The sequence below is a fragment of the Mustela erminea genome, chromosome 6 (assembly GCF_009829155.1).
Source record: "Mustela erminea isolate mMusErm1 chromosome 6, mMusErm1.Pri, whole genome shotgun sequence".
In the NCBI taxonomy this organism is placed as follows: domain Eukaryota; kingdom Metazoa; phylum Chordata; class Mammalia; order Carnivora; family Mustelidae; genus Mustela; species Mustela erminea.
Genome location: NC_045619.1, coordinates 88,100,207 through 88,120,365, shown reverse-complemented (window position 1 = coordinate 88,120,365; position 20,159 = coordinate 88,100,207). Strand labels below are relative to the sequence as shown.

At 44.4% G+C, this 20,159-nt stretch overlaps 1 protein-coding gene across 4 annotated transcripts in view; it reads right to left on the bottom strand.

The window, feature by feature from the left end:
- Positions 1 to 5,529: 5,529 nt before the first annotated feature.
- EIF4B (eukaryotic translation initiation factor 4B) overlaps positions 5,530 to 20,159 on the bottom strand; it is a 30,291-nt gene continuing 15,661 nt past the window's right edge. Inside the window, exons 6-15 of one of the 4 annotated variants that reach the window (XM_032348325.1) lie at positions 19,628 to 19,762; positions 14,468 to 14,605; positions 14,191 to 14,364; positions 10,456 to 10,684; positions 9,382 to 9,494; positions 7,719 to 7,932; positions 7,125 to 7,180; positions 6,470 to 6,575; positions 6,117 to 6,189; positions 5,530 to 5,748 (exon numbers count right to left, since the gene is read on the bottom strand). In XM_032348325.1, coding sequence (XP_032204216.1) covers positions 5,668 to 5,748; positions 6,117 to 6,189; positions 6,470 to 6,575; positions 7,125 to 7,180; positions 7,719 to 7,932; positions 9,382 to 9,494; positions 10,456 to 10,684; positions 14,191 to 14,364; positions 14,468 to 14,605; positions 19,628 to 19,762 — 1,319 coding nt within the window. In that variant the 3' untranslated portion in view covers positions 5,530 to 5,667. Of the gene's footprint in view, positions 5,749 to 6,116; positions 6,190 to 6,469; positions 6,579 to 7,124; positions 7,181 to 7,718; positions 7,933 to 9,381; positions 9,495 to 10,455; positions 10,685 to 14,190; positions 14,365 to 14,467; positions 14,606 to 19,627; positions 19,763 to 20,159 lie in introns of all 4 variants that reach the window. The other 3 variants (XM_032348324.1, XM_032348327.1, XM_032348326.1) reach the window with 3 other exon arrangements.

The window sequence follows — 20,159 nt, the reverse complement described above, 5'->3', positions numbered from 1 at the left end:
TCTATTCACATTCTCAGATTCCTCGGTGTTTTCTAGTATTGAGCACTTCCTCACCCTCCCTCCTGCCCTTCCTCACCCTCCCACTGGATTTTCCATGATGCAAACTGGTGTGTGTGTGTGTGTGTGTGGGAGGGTGGATTCTGAGAAGCCAGTGCCCAGGGCTCAATGTCCAATGCCTGCTGAAGGCAGCCAGTACCACCAGCTCCAAGGCCCTTTGTCCCTCCCTGTCTCAGCTCTCAACTGGGTCATCTCTGTGCTCCTCTTGCCTTTGGCAAAGGCTGAGAAGTCTGGTTCTGATTCCAGTCTGGCAGCTTGGGAGAGACATGGTGACAAAGTGGGTCCCTCAGAGACTGGCATTTGGAAGGGGTGGGTGTGGCTGGGACTGGGGAGCCTAGATCTTACGGCTTGTGGCTGGTTTCATGTCTAGTAGGCAGTCTGCTAAGAGGTTAGAGAAGCAGGAACCACTGGAGGGAGGGCGGGGTGAGGGGCAGAGGGTTTGGAATTGTGTGGGAGGGGAAGAGGGGGAGGCAGTGGGAGGAGGGGGGAGGCCAGAGTTTGGGGAACCCCCAAAGAGAGCAACAGTTATCAGAGGCTAGTGAAGAGGGGGCAGGGCTAAGGGTCATTCTGTGTATTTTGGGAAGATTTGATTATGTAATCAAGATAACACAGGAAAATTTGCTCATTTCTTTGGAGTCTATAGCTAACTCTTTTGTTTTTAAATTAAAAAAAATTTTTAGGGGCACCTGAGTGGCTCAGTGGGTTAAAGCCTCTGCCTTCGGCTTGGGTCATGATCCCAGGGTTTTGGGATTGAGCCCTGCTTTGGGCTCTCGGCTCAGCGGGGAGCCTGCTTCCCTTCCTCACTCTCTGCCTGCCTCCCTGCCTACTTGTGATCTCTGTCAAATAAATAAATAAAATCTTAAAAAAAAATTTTTTTTTTAAAGTAGACTCCATGTCTAGTGTGGAGCCCAGAGAGGGGCTTGGACTCATGACCCTGAGATCAAGACCTGAGCTGAGATCAAGAGTCAGACACAACCGACTGAGCCACCCAGGGGCCCCTTTATAGCCATCTCTTTTAAAATCTTGTCCTTCCCAGGGTTCAGTAGGGGTCGTTGGCTAGGTGACTGGGATGCCTGCTGAAGGGGGTAGGTTCTAAGCTTTATTTATTTTTTAAGCTTCTTTAAGTAAACTTTACTCCCAGTGTGGGTCTTGAACTCAAGACCCGTAGATCAAGAGTCCCACGCTCTTCTGACTGAGCCAGCCGGGCACCCCAGGTTCTAATCTTTAAAGGTACCAAGGGAGAGACTGGGACTTAGAAAATAGGCCCTTGATTGGATCCCCGAGCCGGGGGGCAGGGCTGAGCCTCACGATACTGCTGGTGGTGTTGCCCCTGAGAGGAACTTCTAAGGTTCCAAGGAATTGGGAGTTACAAGATGGGTAGCTGAACTTCCAGCTCAGACTTGAGGGACCCGGGAAACAGGTGGTTAGGGGCCTGCCAGAGGGAAGAGGATGAGGAAGGTTGAAAGTGAAAAAGTATATATAGGAGGTGGCTTGGTGGGAGTGAAATTAACGTGGGTGGCATATGGAGCCAGCCAGACATCCTGACTACCACTCCAGAGTGGCGAGTGGTGGGAGCCTCTGAAGGGAGGGGAAAGGGAGCAGAAAGGATGGTATTGGTAAAGGTGGAACAGAGTTTCAGGAACACCCCCTGACCCTTTCCTCCATGCAGGTTTTCTTACCTTGACTATGCAGAGGGCAGCCCATCTGGGGACTGAAGGCTGACCCCCCTCTTCCGAGGTCTGGGGAGATCCCATGCCTGTGATAGTGTGTGCTCAGATCCTCTGGGTGGGGGAACATCGGAGGGCCTTGAGGGGCATGGGCTGTCCTTTGGTGGAGGGTTTGGGTGCTGGGAACCAGGAAGAGCAGGGGAAGGGGCAGAGCTGAGACCAGAGGCGGATCTGCTGGCAGAGGACAGAGGGTGTATTGTCCAACCGGGACGTTGCTGCAGCTGGGCGTGGAGCAGCACAGCTCGCCTCTTCCAGACTCCTCTTTGGTGAGGCGGGAGGGTGAGGGAAGTCAGTCCCCCCTACACTCGTGGCCCTGGGGGCTATAATGGTTGCCAAGAAACGAGGTTTTATTTGAGAAATAATGCTTCCCAGGAGCAGATGTGTAGCTCCTCTCCCACTTTCTGAGAAACCAGATGCTGTGAGCTTGCTTTGTGCCTGAGGTGATGCCTTCGGGCCTGGCTGGGACCTCACTGCCAGGGTCCCAGAGCCTAGTGTGTGATTGTTTGGGAGAATCTCCGCTATGTGTACTTATAGAGGATCCAAGCTGCTTGGAAGTGACCCTTATAAAACAGGATGCCATTCCTGATCCCTTCTGGTCACTCAAGGTTCATAGCAGGATAACAGGACACACCAGTTCTGGGATCCGTTTCTGCTGCTGGGCTTCTGAGTGTTCGCACATCCTGAGGACGGGGCCATCCCAGCACCTACCTTCCCCTTGGATTTCGAGTGCCCTCTTGGGACACAGTACAGGGTGTGCCTTCTCTACCCTTCATGTGCCCAACCAGTGTGAAGCTCTAAGTTAGCTTTTTCCATTTTTATTCTTTCCATCATTTTCCTGGCACTGTGGAGAGGAGCTTGAAATGAAAGCTTGGAGAAAGCGGCAGACTGATGCCAGTGGTGGAGGTGGGTTCCCAGGTGGCCTGGGAATTTTGTTCTCACCTAAACCCACGTGGAAGACTTGCAGTCAGCACAGGGCCCCTAGTCCTCCACGTTTGAAGAGATCAGTGCACCGGCAGGAACCCCAAGAGCAGCTACTGCAAAAGCCACTTGGGTAGCTGGGCTACTGTCTGCACAGCTTCCCCACCTTCCTCCAAATTGTTTCCTGAGGTTTCCGGGGTTCTTTGTTCCACCCCCTTGGACCTTAAGGATTCTCGGCCACCGTCCTTGTTCCTGCCTTGCAATCCAACAGTCTGTCTCTAGCCATCTGGAAAATTCCCACGAAGTCTATGACAGAGAAAAGGGGAAAAGGGGTGCCTGGGTGGCTCAGTCAAATTTAAACGCCTGACTCTTGATTTCAGCTCAGGTCAGGAACCTTAGGGTTGTGAGATCAAGCCCCACATCAGGCTCTGCACTGGGCATACAGTCTGCTTAAGATTTTCTTTTCCAACTCTGTCCCTTCCCTCACTTCTCTCTCCCTAAGAAAAAAACAAAAAACCCGCAAAAAATAGGTAGCCCCCGCCCCCAAACAGGCAACTTGCTGTGAACAGTAAAAAACCTGATTAAAAAAAATAAAAGAAATTAAGAGAAAAGGGGTCTCAGTTATAACCCAGCACAGCTTGTCAAGGTAATTCCATTCCCGTGCTGAGTAGCCTAGAAAGCAGAGGCAGAACCTCTCCAGGCTGCTGAAGGGCGGAGCAGATATCAAGTATTAAGTGTTAACAAAAAAGCTGGAGGGGAGTGGGTGCAAATTCCCAGTTCTTGGGCCTCAACAAACCTAGCTTCCCCTGGTAACCCCGCCCTCTGTTCTTGCACAGAACAGACTCATGCAGACAGGACCAGAGAGATGGGGGTGGGGAGGCAACAGAAAGGCACAGGTATATGGTCAAAAGAATTTCAGCATTAAGGTGAACTTTAAAGATCAGATTTATTTGGAGAAAACAAAACAAAACAAAAAAAGCCCACAACCCAAAGGATGGGATTTTACATCTCGAGAGATCTCCCAGGTATTAAGTCTACAGATTACAAATCATTTTCATAGAAGATATTTTGTACAAATTTTACATGTATTAAGGAGAGGGACAGAACCCGTTTCTATGGAAACGGGGGCAGGAGGGGAGTGGGAAAAAACAGTTTTGGATACAACCATTTGGAAGGAGTAGACCCAAAGAGGGCAAAACCTACCTTTTCAATGGTATTGAAACAAAAAACCCAACAACAACAAAACACCAACCCCTTTCAGCCTTGGGTATTTCTCTAAAATCCACTTCCTGGCTACTGGCCAACCCAAGCCAATTATTTAAAGTTACTTCACTTGGTCAGTCTTTTTATGTCCACGGGGTAAAGGACTCATTAGCTCACTGCTGCAGCACTCCACTGACACGTCTGCTGGAAGGGCAGGGTCTAACCTAGGACTGATGGGAGAAGGGCTCGCAAACAGGAGACCAAGGTGTCATTTCTCTGCCGGTCTCAGTATTACCCATAAGGACACCGTCCCCTGGGCTGACAGTACAAAGGTGCACATAAAAGGAGGGAAGTTAAGCTCTTGTGGTACAACGGAAACCAGGACCTTGTTAAACAGTTCTCTCCATTATTATTTGTTCTTTTGAGGGAAGCTTAAGAAAAGAAAACAAAAAACCCCCTCAAAACCACCAAATACCACACATTGGTTGAGGCCACATTATAAATCCAAACACTGGTATGGAATTTCAGTGGAGAAGGAAAACTTAAGAACAAAACCAAAAAGCCCCCATCAAGGCTGTAGCTCACAGTGTCCCTATTTTCCACCCTCACTCACCACCCAAGACCATTAATTCCAGTTTTCTGAGGTGTAACAGGGGTCAAAGAAATCGAAGCAGGAATGGAGGAAAAGGAGTGAGAGTCCAAAAGACACGAAAGAGCCAAGATTTGCTGGAGAAGAGCCTGGGATTCCTTATTTGCTTCTGCTCCCTGGGATGGACAGAGAAAGCCCAGGTCAGGTGTGTGGTTTAAGCAGAAGCTGCTTTGGGGGAGCTAACAGCGAAGAGTAGCATGAGGATAGGAGACCAGGAGGAGAGCCTACATTTTCAAAGCTTCAAGATTTCAACAGACTGTGGATATATGTGAACTTCCAGAAAGGATAGTGTTTAAGAAAGGGCAAAACCAGGACACAGTAAAGACTTGGGAATTCCCATGATCCTGAAATGCTTCCTGCTCCAGTGTTCACTGGAGGTCATGCCATTTCCCCCCAATCATTGGTGCAAAATAATTAGTCCCTTTCCCATAGCCTCTTTTCAAACTACGACTTCCCTGCGTATTTTGGTCACCCAGCAGTCCTGTTCTTTAGTGGTCCAGAGACTCACTCCCAACTACCCCCCTGGGGGGTAAAAATGAAGGAATCCCCCCAGGAAGCCCCAGGAACTCCGAATTAAGAAAGAGGAGGGGCAGGCAGCCTCCTAGAGACTAGAACTTCAGAGACTAAACCTACCTTTCCAAGGATGGAAAATTTATTCAGATAATGTTTGAGAATTCATATATGCCACAACAGGATCATAAGAATTAAAAGGTAGAAATCTCACACTCTTCCTTAAGCCTGCCCTACTGCTCAACCAGGTTCCAGACACTGCATCGCTGTCACTGCCATTCTGCTAAATGGAGGCCCCCAGGTACTAATCACACAGGCAACTGCATGTGTCGCAAAAACGCACAACCTTCCCATGAAAAGCTGTACGTCTCTTTCTCTCTGGCTACATTGGCGATTCTCCAGTTAGTTCAATACTTTAAAGGCTGCAGCAGCATGCAAAAGAATTTCATTTCACTTTGTTTTTTGTTTTTTGTTTTTTTAAAAAAAAGTTAAGAAAGGTCTCCAGGAGATGGTGAGTTTTATTGTCTTGTCTGGATAGAGGTTTGATTTGCTCTCGAATGTTCCAGGGTGGAGAGACTAGGAGAAAGCACAGGATGCAGAGGTCTATTCGGTGTAATCGTCTCCCTCGTTCTCATCTTCGCCGTCAACAGAGAGAGCAGCGTACTTGCTTGCAGAACTGAACTTCTGGAATAGACAAGAGGGAAAAAAATCACCAAGGCCTTGAATTCTCACATCAAAACCCAAGAAAGAGCATACAGCTACTTGGGCAAAATGGAAGGGACAGCCCAGGCCACACTCACTCACTCACTCACTCAGCATCTCCCACTGTAGAATAGCTAGGGTGAGTGGCTCAGAGGCCCATGTACTCTTACTGAAGTCCCTCCACCACCTTTCATCTCTGAGAGGGGATGAGTGGCACGAAAGGGAGAAAACGGTAACAGTCAGGTGCATTTGCTATCTCGAACAAACAGCAGTGCCTGACTCCCGACCACTCCCTGGGAGCCCCGAACATAGAGTTCAAGGGCAGACATGAGCAAGCACCCAACACTTACGGAAGCTGGATTTTCTTCAGGTTTCTTTGGCTCAGGTGCAGATCGGGAGTCTTGATCCTTTTTGCCATCTTTCCTGCAGAGACGTAAGGGTAAAACCACATCTTTAGGATAGGACTGTCCCAACTCCCACAGGTAGCCAGGAGGCACTGAATAGGTACCTCCAGTCAGCAGTCCTTGTTATCCGGACTTTCGTTTCTAGATTCTTAGAACTTTAACTGTCCATATTGGCTGACTTTCCTTTGTTTATAGCAGGAGATCTGGCAACGCTTGGAGGACCAAGAACAACTTAACTACAAAGACACATGTACCTAGCATTAGATGAAAGATTACAAATGATGAGAGAACACTCATACCTATCTGACTCCTTCCAGTGGTCCTTGTTCCCTCCGTCTCCTGGGCCACGGCTGGAGTTCCCACTTTGGCCTTTTGGGACATTCACCCCATCTACTTTGTTTTCATCTGCTTGAGTGGAGACACAAAAATAAATGAAAAACAAGTAACCACTCTCTTTGCCCTAGGTATCCCTTCAGCTGCAGAAAAGCATGCCCGTTTGTACGGAGGGAAATTCAGCCTCACCCCAACCCAGACTTTCTTCCCAAAACCTTCTTCCCACGTTCCCCCGCCCCCAAATAAGACCCACTAAAAAGTTCCACAGTAGGGTTATGCCATCATTCACAGCAAAGTGGAAATGAAGAACTGTGATGCTGTGTAGTGACCTTGGCCTTAGAGATGGTGACATTTCTAATCTGGACGGAGCATGTTAATTTCCTTCCGATTCTTTTTTTCCCCTTTCAAAGAAATGTTCTACCAGGAAAGGGCAGGGCACCATGCCTTCTCCAAAGAGACCACTCCTGCCCTCTACTGGTAAGAAAGAGCAGATAATCTAAGAATCTTAAACACAAAAACAGGTGCAAAATTACACTATAGAGTTCTGCATTTCATGAGATCCCTACAGGCCTTTTTTGAGGCCTCCAGCTACGTGAAACACTGACTTCCTGTTGGTCTTACCTCTCCTTGCTGGTCCTTCCTCAGGTGGTTGAGCTGGAACTACTTTCCCCCCACCACTAGAAGGAAAACATGTAATTATATTCGTCAGTCTTAGGGAAGGAACAGAAAAGAAATGTATAATCATTCTCCAAATAGTAAACTTTACAGAGAACCCAAAATACATACTTAACATTGTGGAACATTAAAATACAGGAAAGACAACAATGAAAGCAATTATGTGAACACTCACGAAGTACGATGTCCTGTAGGATCACCATGCATGCAAGGGGAGTATTACTATTTTACAAAGAAGAATCCTAATACTTAGGGAAGTAAATGGACCCCCAAAGCCATGCTGCGAACTGTGGCAGCAGCAACTCCTGATTACTGATCTGCAGATTTCGAGTAGATGTCAACCAGTTATCAGAACTCTAGAAAACTGAATAATGGCTTCAATGAGCCCCCTCCAGCACACCACTGATTCTGAACTAAGAGCAAAGATAGCATAACTTAAAAAGATGCTGTAAGGCCAACAGCTAGGGCCCTTTCCATTATGACATCACCATGTTTAAGATTCTACAGCTAAGCAACTGTTCTGCTCCCAAGCTGACTCACCTGGTAGGGGATGGCTGCTCTGTGTCTGAGCTCTGCGATCGAGCAGGAGGGTTGGAACTTCGCTTCACCCAAGCATTCTCCTTTGGCGGAGGGGCTGGCATTACCTTCAGAGGCTGTTCAGATTTGGGAGGCTTGGAAGTTGGAGAGTGACAGTCTTCCTCTTTACTGGGTGCTTCATTTTCTAGAGACTTTTCACTCTCTCTCCTTCGTGCATCTGTGAAGTCAGAATAGGAAGGCTGCCTTATTAGGAAAAGCTATTAAACAATATCTATTCAGGATCTCAAGAGAATGGAAAATGGTTCACACCTAAGCTGACCTCTTTTCACCATTATTCTTAAATACAGACCTGTATCTGGGGCCCAACAGATGAAATTATCCCCAAATCGGTGGTTACTAAATGTCACGTTGAGAAAAGTAACATTTTTTACTGATTCAAGAAAAAGAGGAAAAATCATGGCTCTCCAAGGAGAGCCACCTGACCTCTCCTAGGAATGAGTACTCTGTTTTAGGATTACAGTCTTTCCACGTTTTCAGCGCACTGTTAAAATGTCTGTACTTGGAGAGTATGTATCCTCTGTGGAAGAGGACCTCTGATGAACCTCCAAACCCAGGAACCACTGATCAAACTTCAATTTGGAGGCTCAACACAAACACATGCACACAGATACACATTTACAAAAAAACCCAGAACATACTTCTTTTTTAAGGGCACCAAGTGTCTCCTCAAAACTTGCCCGGTTCTTTGTGCAGCCTCCTCAAGTACATAATCAACCCAACCATCACACTCTCACCTGGCTACAAACAGAGGCATTACCATCCTGTTACTAAAAGGCTACCCCAGTATGAATAATTTCCAGAAACCTTCTAAAACACCTGGATGAATTTTTAAATCATCTCAGCCCAGAGCCATGCTTTGAAATGCTCAAGTACAGGGGCGCCTGGGTGGCTCAGTGGGTTAAGCCTCTGCCTTCGGCTCAGGTCATGATCTCAGGGTCCTGGGATCGAGCCCTGCATGGGGGGGGGGGGGTCCCCTGCTCAGCAGGGAGCCTGCTTCCTTCCCCCCCTCTCTCTGCCGGCCTGTCTGCCTACTTGTGATCTCTGTCAAGTAAGTAAAATCTTAAAAAAAAAAAAAAAAAAAAAAGTGAAATGCTTAAGTACAAATCAATTTAGAGGTGGGAAGAAAGAACTTAAAAAACACTGGTTCACAATAAGGGAAGGGAGGTGTTATGATTTAATCACTTGGTTTCCAAAAACACTAAACATGTTTGTGACAAATGATAAATTCAAGGAAGGAAGGAAGGAAGGATCAAGAGCAGAAGATCATCGCTTGAGACATTGCTCTGGTCATATGCTGACATCCAAAAGGGCTGGTGAGAGTGCTGTGTGACGGTGACCGTTCTAAAGAAAACTCTGGAACATCAAGACATAAAAGAAAGGGACAAACCTAATAGTCAAGTATACTCTTCAGTGGAAGATTATTAAACAGATCACCTAAGTCTCTTCTGGTGCTCATATGTCAGATTTTTCAGACCAGGACATGTGACATTCTGATCAATCTATGCTAATCCAAATAAAGCTTCCATGACTCAATTTAAAACCCTAAAGTCTCTGCATAATTTGGTTACGGCTCGTTTATGGAAAGGGGCAATAACACGATACCCACCCTGGTCTGACTTACTTCTGCCAGATGTGGCCGAGGTCCCAGTCTGCGATGACTCACTTCCTGTCCTGGACCGTTCTCGTTCCTGAGTCTCTTCACTTCGCCAGCTTGGGTGTCTGTACAAAGATTTAAAAAATAGAAAACAACTTATGTCCAGCTCAATCAAGGCCACCCTGGACCCATGCTGACCCCTCAATAACTATAACTAATATTCTACCACGCTGTGTTTATGGGTGGGGTTGGTGTGCACATCCTGTCTCTCTTTCTCAAACCATCTGCAAGCTGCCGACACTAAGATACTTTGGCTCTAAACACTTCAAGGACCAACCAGGGTTAAGAATATTCTCCTATATAACCTACAGCCTTACCCTGACTGGTAACCCAACTCTACAAGCCACTCAAAACTAGGCCACTTTTTAGAATATTATTACAAGAGGTTTCTACCCTACTGGATCCAATTCCACCTTTTAATAACAAACACTTCAGTAATGACTCCTTTAACAAACACCCAAGTAAAATTAAATGAAAAATATCTTACAGTTCATGTGTAACATGAGTGAAAACGTTTTCTCTCTACTCTACCCCGGTAACCTGGGCAGGAGGCACATCCACTAACCTCACCATGGTGGGATTTTACTCCATACACTAAAGCCAGATTTGGCAATTTTTTTCTTACTGAGTCAGATAAACTAGATTTATAAAAAAGAAACAAGCCATAATTTGCACACTACTATATTAAATCACTACCAATTTTTACCTGTCAGAAGTTAAGGCCATTTAAGCCCTTTTAAAAACTGCTAAGGCAAGGCAACGAACTCATCAGGTGTGACTGTCGATGTGGTGATGTCGTGTTCTCCCGGGCCGGGCCTAAGCCGCGTCAGACGAGGGACGGACATTCATGACTGTCCATATACTGCAGCGCCCCTAGCGGCCCAGCCCATGTACACTAACTGCTAGTAAGTGACAACCAGCAACACCTGCATGAATTTCCCAAGGGTGCCCTAAGGATGCGCTGCCCGGCCCACCAGGAGCCACTCCACCCCCAGGCAGGAAAGCCATAATCGAGGAGAACCTCACCTCTCCCGGGGCCGACGGTCTAGTTTTGGCTCATCCAGCTGGCGCTGCAGCTTCTCCTGCTCCTTCTGCAGCCGCTCTTCTACTTCTCGCTCTCTAGCAGCTGTGTCAACAGGCTTTGCCCCTCCAAAGATAGAGGCCGCTCGACTGGACTGGGAGGTGCTAGCAGAGGAATCATCTTCCTTAGGTGTACTCCGAGGCTTTAGATTCAGTTTGGGTCTTTGAGGGGGACCTAAGTTAAATAAAACTCTTAAGTAACAGTTTTTCAAAATCACCAGAAGCTGATGGCTCAAAGCCAGATGCCCAGACACGGGTCTAAGAAAATGCCGCATGGGATTCGCAGTACTGGCCTAGCCAACACAGCCAAGAACAGTCAGTCTCTCCACTACCATACCCATGAGGCAGCGCGACACTGAAGGGGAGACTGGGAAAGGTAAACACTTGTATTACACACACGGTGAGTCACCACAACTAGTACTACCTGCAAGAATGTCCAATTATGATAAGCTTCTGAAAGTACCTTGGTCAAAATGTGGTCTGGAAGATGGACTACTTCTGGAGGCTAAGAAGGGCTCATGACAGTATCATGGGGAAGACTAGTTCCTACACACTTGTCTCTGTGTAGAATGTGAATCCGACAGTGATTCACAAAGCACTGAACAGCTGATGTAAACGCTAAAGGAATCTGATTTACTCTTGGATCCAAGCTGTCAGAATCAAGATTAACCTTAGTGTTTCAACGGAATCGTATTTCTCAAAATCAGTGTTTATCCTAAATAATTCAGACATACAAAAGATAAACAAGATAAAACCTACATGTCCCAACCATCCACCTGGCTTAAGTAATAAAACATCCTAAAATCCACACAGAAGGCTCCTGAGGATCTTTCCCCTCATGACATGCCTAGCTGTGTTCTGTCCTCTCATAACCACTATGCTCAAATCTGGGGCTTATCACTTCCATGCAGGTCTTTATACTTTTACTATGGAACACATACATGTATCTGCAAAAAGATCTTTTAGCAAGATTTACAATTTTTATTTTTTATTTATTTAAAAAAAACATTTTATTTATTTGACATACAGGGCAAGCAGAAGTAGGCAGAAAGGTAGGCAGAGGGAGAGGGGGAAACGGGCTCCCTGGAGCCCGATGTGGGGTTCGATCCCAGGATCCTGAGATCATGACCTAAGCTGAAGGCAGAGGCTTAACCCACTGAGCCACCCAAGCACCGCAAGATTTATATTTTTAAAATACAGGTATGTTAAAGATTTTATTCATTGACTTGACAGGGAGAGAGAGCCAGAGAGCAAAAGCAGGGGGATTAACAGACGGAGAGGGAGAAGTGGGCTCCCCACCAAGCAGGGAGCCTGAAAAGGGGCTCAATCCCAGGACCCCAGGATCATGATCTGAACCAAAGACAGATCCTTAACTGAGCCACCCATGCACCCCAAAATTTAAATTTCGGTAAGGTTTTTTTTTTTTTTTTTTTTTTTAAAAAGATTGTATTTATTTATTTGACAGACAGAGATCACAAGCAGGCAGAGAGGCAGATAGAGGAGGTGGGGGAAGAAGGCTCCCTGCTGAGCAGAGTCCGATGTGGGGGCTTGATCCCACAATCCTGAGATCATGACCTAAGCCAAAGGCAGAGGCTTAAACCACTGAGCCAGCCAGGTGCCCCTCAGTAAGGGTTTTAAGCTGGCAATTTATATAAAACTTCTGAGATACAGCTTTTTTAAAAAAAGGATTTAAGTAATCTCTATATCCTATGAGGGGCTCGAACCCAGAACCCTGAGATCAAGAGCTGCATGCTCTGTCAACTGAGCCAATCAGGACCCACCCCCACCCCGGAGATCCACTTTTAATATGTGTAAGTTTGCGAAGGGCCCATTAACTCCTCTTTTATAGGGTAAAACTGGGGATCAGAAAGAGTAACTCATTTAAGCCATACACCTAAATATTTGGAAGACCAAAGGATGAAATCTGTATTGTCAAACCAACTCTATGTTCCTCCCACTGTAGTACACTTAACGTCTTTTTTTTCTTCCTCTGATAATCTGTTTGTTTCAGCTACTCAAAAAATGACGAGCATCTACGTTACAAATACTGCGCTAAGGCCAGATATATGACAGTTGGGTAGTTTTTAGTTCCTGCCTGCAAGGAGCACAATTTAATGGGAGGATCAGAATTTAAAAAAAAAAGAACACAGTATGCTAAGCTCTACAGAACAGATTTATGCCCCCTGGAAGTTCTTAGACTGGGGCTGTTTGGAGAAGCTTGTGAAGGCTTCAAAATGGGAACTCCTTAAAGTCTAGAAAACTTAGCAAGCACCTAATGGTAGGTAGCACTAAAGACGTAAACTGTAGGCAGAAGAGTGAAGACCCCTGTATGTCGGGGGCACAGACAAATGGCTATCTTTCAGGCCGTGGAGAATAGGGGCAAAATAATCTAATTAGCTCTTGTTCTCAAAAGACAATCTGTGCTAGTGTGAAGACAGAATGAGTCAGGGAAATTTGTTAGTAATGTGGGTATAGCAATGAGGTCTGAATAAAATAGTGGCAGTGACCCTGGAGCTGAGGGGGCAGATCATAGAGGAGGCGCAGGGCAGGATCACTGGAAAAGAGAGATGAGGTGTGCAGTTACTGAGGGAGGAAAGAATGATGTGAGAGAGGAAAAGGTCACGAGTCAAGGAGACTCAAAGTCCACACCCAGAACTCCACTTTTCTCTCTAGTAAAGTGGGAAGGAGAAACATTATCTATACCAGATAGAATTCTTAAGACTGTATAGTATCTGTGGGGCATTTTGGTGGCTCAGTCAGTTAAGTGTCCGCCTTCAGCTCGGGTCATGATCCTGGGGTCCTGGGATGGAGCCCCAAATAGGGCTCCCTGCTCAGTGGGGAACATATGTTTCTTCTTCTTCCTCTGCCCCTTCCCCTGCTTGTGCTCCCTCTCCCTCTCAAATAAATAAATAAAATCTAAAAAAAGACTGTGATACCTGTGAGAGCACTTAGCTCACTGCTGGTGCAGAGTAAATGCTCAGTGTTAGTATTTCTAGGATGCAGCATGGGAAGAGAGAAACTGCTAACAGCAATGACAGCAATGCTTTAAAAATAAATTGAAGTTTTATTTAAAAAAAAAAAAAAGAAAGACTTGGTGCACAGGGCTAACATTGAGATGTTAAGGCTAGGCACGCTGCTAAAAATAACTGAAGAGAAAAACTGGGTCAGACATCTTAGTTTTTGGATGATACTAATGAAGTCAGATGCAAGTATCAGCCACTTATTGATACTTTTGGAGGTTTGTAACACAATAGTTTTCTATAAATGTTAAAACACGAGGGACTTAATTTAAGAAGAGGTATGCTGACACCTCACCATTAATTAACAATGACTGTGGAATAATGGCACCGAAATCACCAACATTCAGTTTTTAATCCTGCTGTGCCAATCACTGCCTAGGAGACCATGTGGCAAATGTTCTCCTTTTCTCGTCTGTATATTCCATCAATTTTAACTGAAAAATCTCTATGTTAAGGCAACTTAGAAGAACTCGACTTTGCTCTATTTCCATTAGGTCACCTTTGTCCTGTGGTCTTTTTGCTGTGCTCTGCCACACCTTTTATAACCTATAAATTCCATCCTGTTTCTAAAACCCACTTAAGGGGTTTGAGACATAACTGATAATTTTCTAATCAGTTTCTCCGGTAGTCTGCTCTATTAATAAGCAAAAGAAATGATTACCTCTATCATCACGCCTATAGTCATCCCGAGAGTAATCATCTCTGGAGCTCCATGACCGATCGTCTCGTCTGTCGTATCTGTCTTCATAGCGGTCCCCGCCTCCTCTGTAGTCGTCATCCCTACGGTACCCACTACCAAATGCTCTTCTGCCACTGCCTATCCTGGAATCGTAGCCTGTAAATATATTCCAAATTATGATCATCACACTGGAGGGAACAAAGGCAAGAAAGGGGTTCTTGAAAGACAGCAATTTCACTTGGCTGTGTTTTGTAATGACCTCTGTCGTAGTCTCTGCTGCCTCGGTCATCATAGCGATCCCGGCCCCCGTATCGATCCATATCTCGGCGTGGGCCATCACGATACCCATCCCGATACCCATCGCGGTATCGATCTGAATCATAACGATCTCGATACTCTAGAGAGAAAAAAGACAAGGTAATGTCATTCCCTTTTCTTTGACACCATTAATAGGAAGCTTGATAGCCCATGAAGTCAATTTGATTTCATGAGTTCAGTCATTACTAGTAGCTTATTTTCATGAAAGTAAATCACTTTATGGGATGCCTGGGTGGCTCAGTTGATTAAGTGTTTGCTTTTGGCTCAGGTCATGATCCCAGGGTCCTGGGATCCAGTCCTGCATCAGGTTCCTGGCTCAGTGGGGAGTCTGCTTCCCCACCACAGCCTGCCGCTTCCCCTCTGCACACATAAATATGTAAAATGTTAAATTTTTTTTTTTTTTACCTTAAATCCAAAGTGGGAAAATGTAAACTGCAATAAGTTTTTTTTAGTATTTGATTTAAAAAATTTTCTCTGGTTATTCAATAAACATTGCCAAGCTAATAATTTTAGGAATTAAGAAAGAGAAAAATCTCTATATATCTCATAATGGATTTCCAGCATTAAAGACTTAAATTCACTAGAAGATAGGTGGAATCTATCTTTTCTGGTTGGTTCTAAAGAATCAAAGACCACTTAAAAAGTTAGCATAAGAAAACACACAAACCCCAAAGCTGAGAGGCAAACAAAATGGGAAAAATATGTACGACACAGGACAGAAGATTAATTGGCTATCACCTAAGGAAGAGAAACTTATTAACAGGCTGTTTCCCACCACCAAAATGGCGAAGACTAAAAATAAGAGGTACCTCTGATGTTGGCAAAGTTTAGGGGAATAAGTCGACTCCTTTGCAGCTGTGGAGTCTAAAATAGCACAACCACTCTGAAAGTTATTCCAGAAATATACACTAACAGCTTTAAAATCACGTATATTCTCTGGGCCAACAATTCAACTTCTAGGGATTTATCCTGAGAAAACAACTGGGAATATTATAAAGACACATGTACAAGGAGGCTCACTGCAATATTTCTTTAAAAAAATTTTATTTATTTATTTGAGAGAGAGGGAGAGAGAGCACATGCATATACACGAGTGGAGGGTAAAGGAAGAGTGAGAAGCAGACTTCCCAGTGAGCAGGGAGCCCGATGTGGGTTTGATCCGGGACCCTGAGATCATGACCTAAGCCGAAAGCAGACGCTTAACAGACTGAGCCACCCAGGTGCCCCTGCAATGTTGTTTGTGATACTGAAGGTGTTGAGTGCACAACCTATGGATTAAAGAAATCAGGGGGCATCCATACAAAGCAACCATTAAAAACGGAACAAGAAAAGGACTGACTGTACGTGTTCATGACACTTGAAAACTGTATTTTAACACATACATGAATAACAGTATCACAGGTGCCCAAATACCAGAAATTTGTTTAAGACTGTTGTAAAGCTCAGGTGGCAAACTACACAATGTAAGGCATTTATAAAAGGAGGTGGAGGCTAATTAGCTTTGGCTAACTTGCTAGATCTTCCAGTTTTCTGAGAAAGCTGTAATCCCTATTTTTACATGAAAAAAACCTCAATTCCCAAACATGAATCAATTAAAACAAACAGAAAAACCTTAACAATATTTTGAGTTTAATAATTTATGCATGCAGACCAAACAAGGATTTTAATTTTACTACTACTTCCTTTAAAACAATGACTTAATTTTGGAAATGATTATCATTTTGTCTACATTCCCTGTTAGCTTAAATTTTAAGTTAAAGGACATGCTAATGTTGGCAAAACAATTATACAAAGGAGAGAATCTAAAACAGAATTCAAAAACCAAGAATCAGCCTTGTGTTTATTTTGAAATCCGAATCTGATTTCTAGAGGCAGATGAACTATACACTTACTTAGATAATAAGCTTGCTCTCACTGAAACAGTTGGCCAGGAAACATACAAATGTTTGCTGAGATTTTTACAGTAACATTTAGTTAACTACCCCCACCCCCCAAATCTTTTATGGGCCTAATGCCTAGAACAGGAGTCTCTGAAAACTTGGCAGAGCTGACGTAGGGGCCATCACCTAGCCTTACAAACTTGGCAGCTTTGTAATTCACATTCACTCTTTGTTATCCATCCTACTTGCTCAAAGTTCAAGGTTTCTTTTTTTGTTGTTTTTAATTTTATTTATTTATTTGACAGAGAGACAGTGAGAGCACAACCAGGGAGAGCAACAGAGGGAGGAGAGGGAGAAGCAAGCTCCCCACTGAGAAGGAAGCCCCAAATGGGGGTTGATCCCAGAACCCTGGGATCATGACCGGAGTGGAAGGCAGACTCCCAATGCAACTGAGCCACCCAGACTCCCTACCCAAGCTCAAGGTTGAGAAAATAGTCCTGTTCTTTAATTCAAAACAGGACCCTTGGTCTGACTGCTTTCTCTTTAAGAGTCATTTCTTCCTGTTAACAACAGAACCTCTTGCATAAATGTTGACATGAAAGGTAGTTCTCCCCAAGACTTTGCCTGGTCACAAAATCTTGATTGAAAAACCAGATATAAACTTGATTCCTTCTTCCTTCTCTGACATCTTCTTAGGTTAGGGAGGACTCTTCAAAAACAGAATTCTATCTCTTGTTGCTTCCTCAATTTTATCTGGTACACACCTCACAAAATGTCTCACAAAATTAAAATACTTATGAACTGAGGTTGTTCTTTTTCTTTTTACTTATAAAAATATTTCTAACACACAAGGAAGAACAGAATCAACTGTAACAGACTTCTGTACCTGTACTTATTAGGTTTGGGAGATGCCAACAGCTTGCCGTGTTTACTTCAGTTTTTAAATTTAAAAGTAGTAGGTTACAAATATAGCTAAAGGGCTCCCTTTACCCTCACCCAAACTGATGGTGGTGGTTAGTTACATTACTACGCATACGTACTTATAATTTACATATTAACACTGTATGACAGTTCTCAAATTTTTACACAATTTTGCCATTTCCCCTCAACATTATAGGTTTTGAATTTCATCCAGTTCATTATGTGTATACTATATTTTATTATACAGAAAAGTTTGTCATTTCTTTACTGCATTAGTGGTCTTTCTGCACATATTTCAATAAAGTTGCCGATTTTCCCCATGAAAGTTTTGTCTATCTTTTGTTGGATTTAGGTGGTGTATGTAAAAGTTGTGGATTCACCCCAACACTTACCTAAGGACACTCTCTATTTCCCTTCTCCTTTCTCTAAATTATAGTTGATTTATTTGAGTACCATTTCTTTCCCCCAGTATAAAGAATGTCCAATGAGGATACAAATTCTGTCTGTTTTGTTCACTGCTATATCCTGAGCTTAGAACACTATCTGGCACATGGTAGACATTTATTATTATTCTTCTTTTTGAAGATTTTATTTATCTATCTATCCATTCATTTATTCATTTATTTATTTGACAGAGACAACACAGGAGAGCACAAGCAGGGGGAGCAGAGAGGGAGAAGCAGGCTCCCCGCCGAGCAAGGAGCCTGACTTGTGGCTTGATCCCAGCACTCTGGCCAAAGGCAGATGCTTAATGACTGAACCACCCAGGCGCCTGACATTTATTATTTTTGAGGTGAATGAATTTTCTATTATTTTAAAAGGTATATTTAAAAATTCCATTTTAACTGTTGGCTGGCTAATAATGCAACCAATCTTTTTGTACAATGCTCTTAACCCAGCAATCTTTTTTTTTTTTTTAAAGATTTTATTTATTTATTTTACAGAGAGATATACAGTGAGAGAGGGAACACAAGCAGTGGGGGTGGGAGAGGGAAAAGCAGGCTTCCTGCCGAGCAGGGACCCCAATGCGGGGCTTGACCCAGGACCCTGGGATCATGATCTGAGCCAAAGGCAGATGCTTAACGACTGAGCCACCCAGGCGCCCCACTGACCCAGCAATCTTTTTTTTTTTCTTTTCTTTCTTTCTTTTTTTTTTTTTAAGTTTTTATTTATTTGACAGAGAGAGAGAGAGATCACAAGTAGCCAGAGAAGTAGGCAGTGAAAGGGGGAAGCAGGCTCCCTGCTGAGCAGAGAGCCCGATATGGGGGCTCGATCCCAGGACCCTGAGATCATGACCTGAGCCGAAGGCAGAGGCTTAACCCACTGAGCCACCCAAGTGCCCCTTAACCCAGCAATCTTGCTGAACTTTTGTTCCTTTCTTTATAAGGTCATCTGGGTTTGTGAACAACTGTTCCTATTTTTATTTATTTTATTATTATTTTTTGGAGGGGCACAGAGGTAGAGAGACAATCTTAAGCAGGCTCCATGCCCAGCATGGACCCTGGCAAGATGCTGGATCTCATGACCCTGAGATCATGACCTGAGCTAAAACCAAGAGTTGAAGGTTAACTGATTGAGCCACGATGGTGCCCCTAAACAACTGTTTCTCAAAAGAGAGAGAAATCTTGATTTATTCTTTATCTGGCAAGTTTTTTTTTTTTTTTTTTAAATTATAAATTGGGGGTGCCTGGGTGGCTCAGTGAGTTAAAGCCTCTGCCTTCAGCTCAGGTCATGGTCTCAGGGTCCTGGGATCAAGCCCCACATGGGGCTCTCTGCTCAGCAGGGAGCCTGCTTCCTTTCTCTCTGCCTGCTTGTGATATCTGTCAAATAAATAAACAAAATCTTAAAAAAAAAAAAAACCCACAAACTTAAGAGTACTTAAAATTCTTTTGCCTCTATCAATTCCTCTGGGTATTATAAGATTTTTTTGGGGGGGGGTGCCTGGGTGGCTCAGTGGATTAAAGCCTCTGCCTTCAGCTCAGGTCATGGTCTCAGGGTCCTGGGATCAAGCCCCACATCGGGCTCTCTGCTCGGCAGGGAGCCTGCTTCCTCCCTCCCTCTCTGCCTACTTATCTCTGTCAAATAAATAAATAAAATCCTTAAAAAAAAAAAAAAAATTGGGGGGGTATACTGTTCCCTCCCTTTATACTTACGTGGTCATTTACATTCATATACTTATCCTATTACAAAGTCCCCAGAACAGAGAAGAAGCTCACTTGATAAAAGTGAGTATAAAAGTAATACCCTATTACAAAGTCCTCAGAACACAGAAGAAACTCACTTGATAAAAATGAACTTACTGTCTCCAAAGCTATCATCACCTCTCCTCGGCGGGTAGTCATCGAAGCTGTCTGTGGCAGGACGCGCCCTCCAGTCTGTATCTGTTTTGTCAGAATCCCGATTTCTATCTCGGCCAAAAGAACGATCATCCCTGTCTACAGATATAAATTTAAAAACCACAAGTTAGCGCACAAAAACTTCTGCCTAGTATTTCTCACACACCCAGACCCCATCCCCGACAGACTGGATAAATGAATCAGGCCCTTCTTGTTCTGCTAGGTTCACCTCATCTATTTATTACGTATTCATGTTCACCCAGATCAATCAGGGTTTCCCCTCTTCAATACTATCAATATTCTGGGCAGATCATTCTTCGCTGTGGGGAGTTGTCCTATGCATGTCCTACGATCGACCGCAGGATTCTACCCAGTAGGGGTCAGCCGCACTCCCCAGTTCTGATAACACCAGATGTCTCCACACACTGATAAACACCCCTGTGGGGCAAAATCACCCTTAGTTGAGAACTAGTGCTCTTGTTTCAGGAGGGCCTAC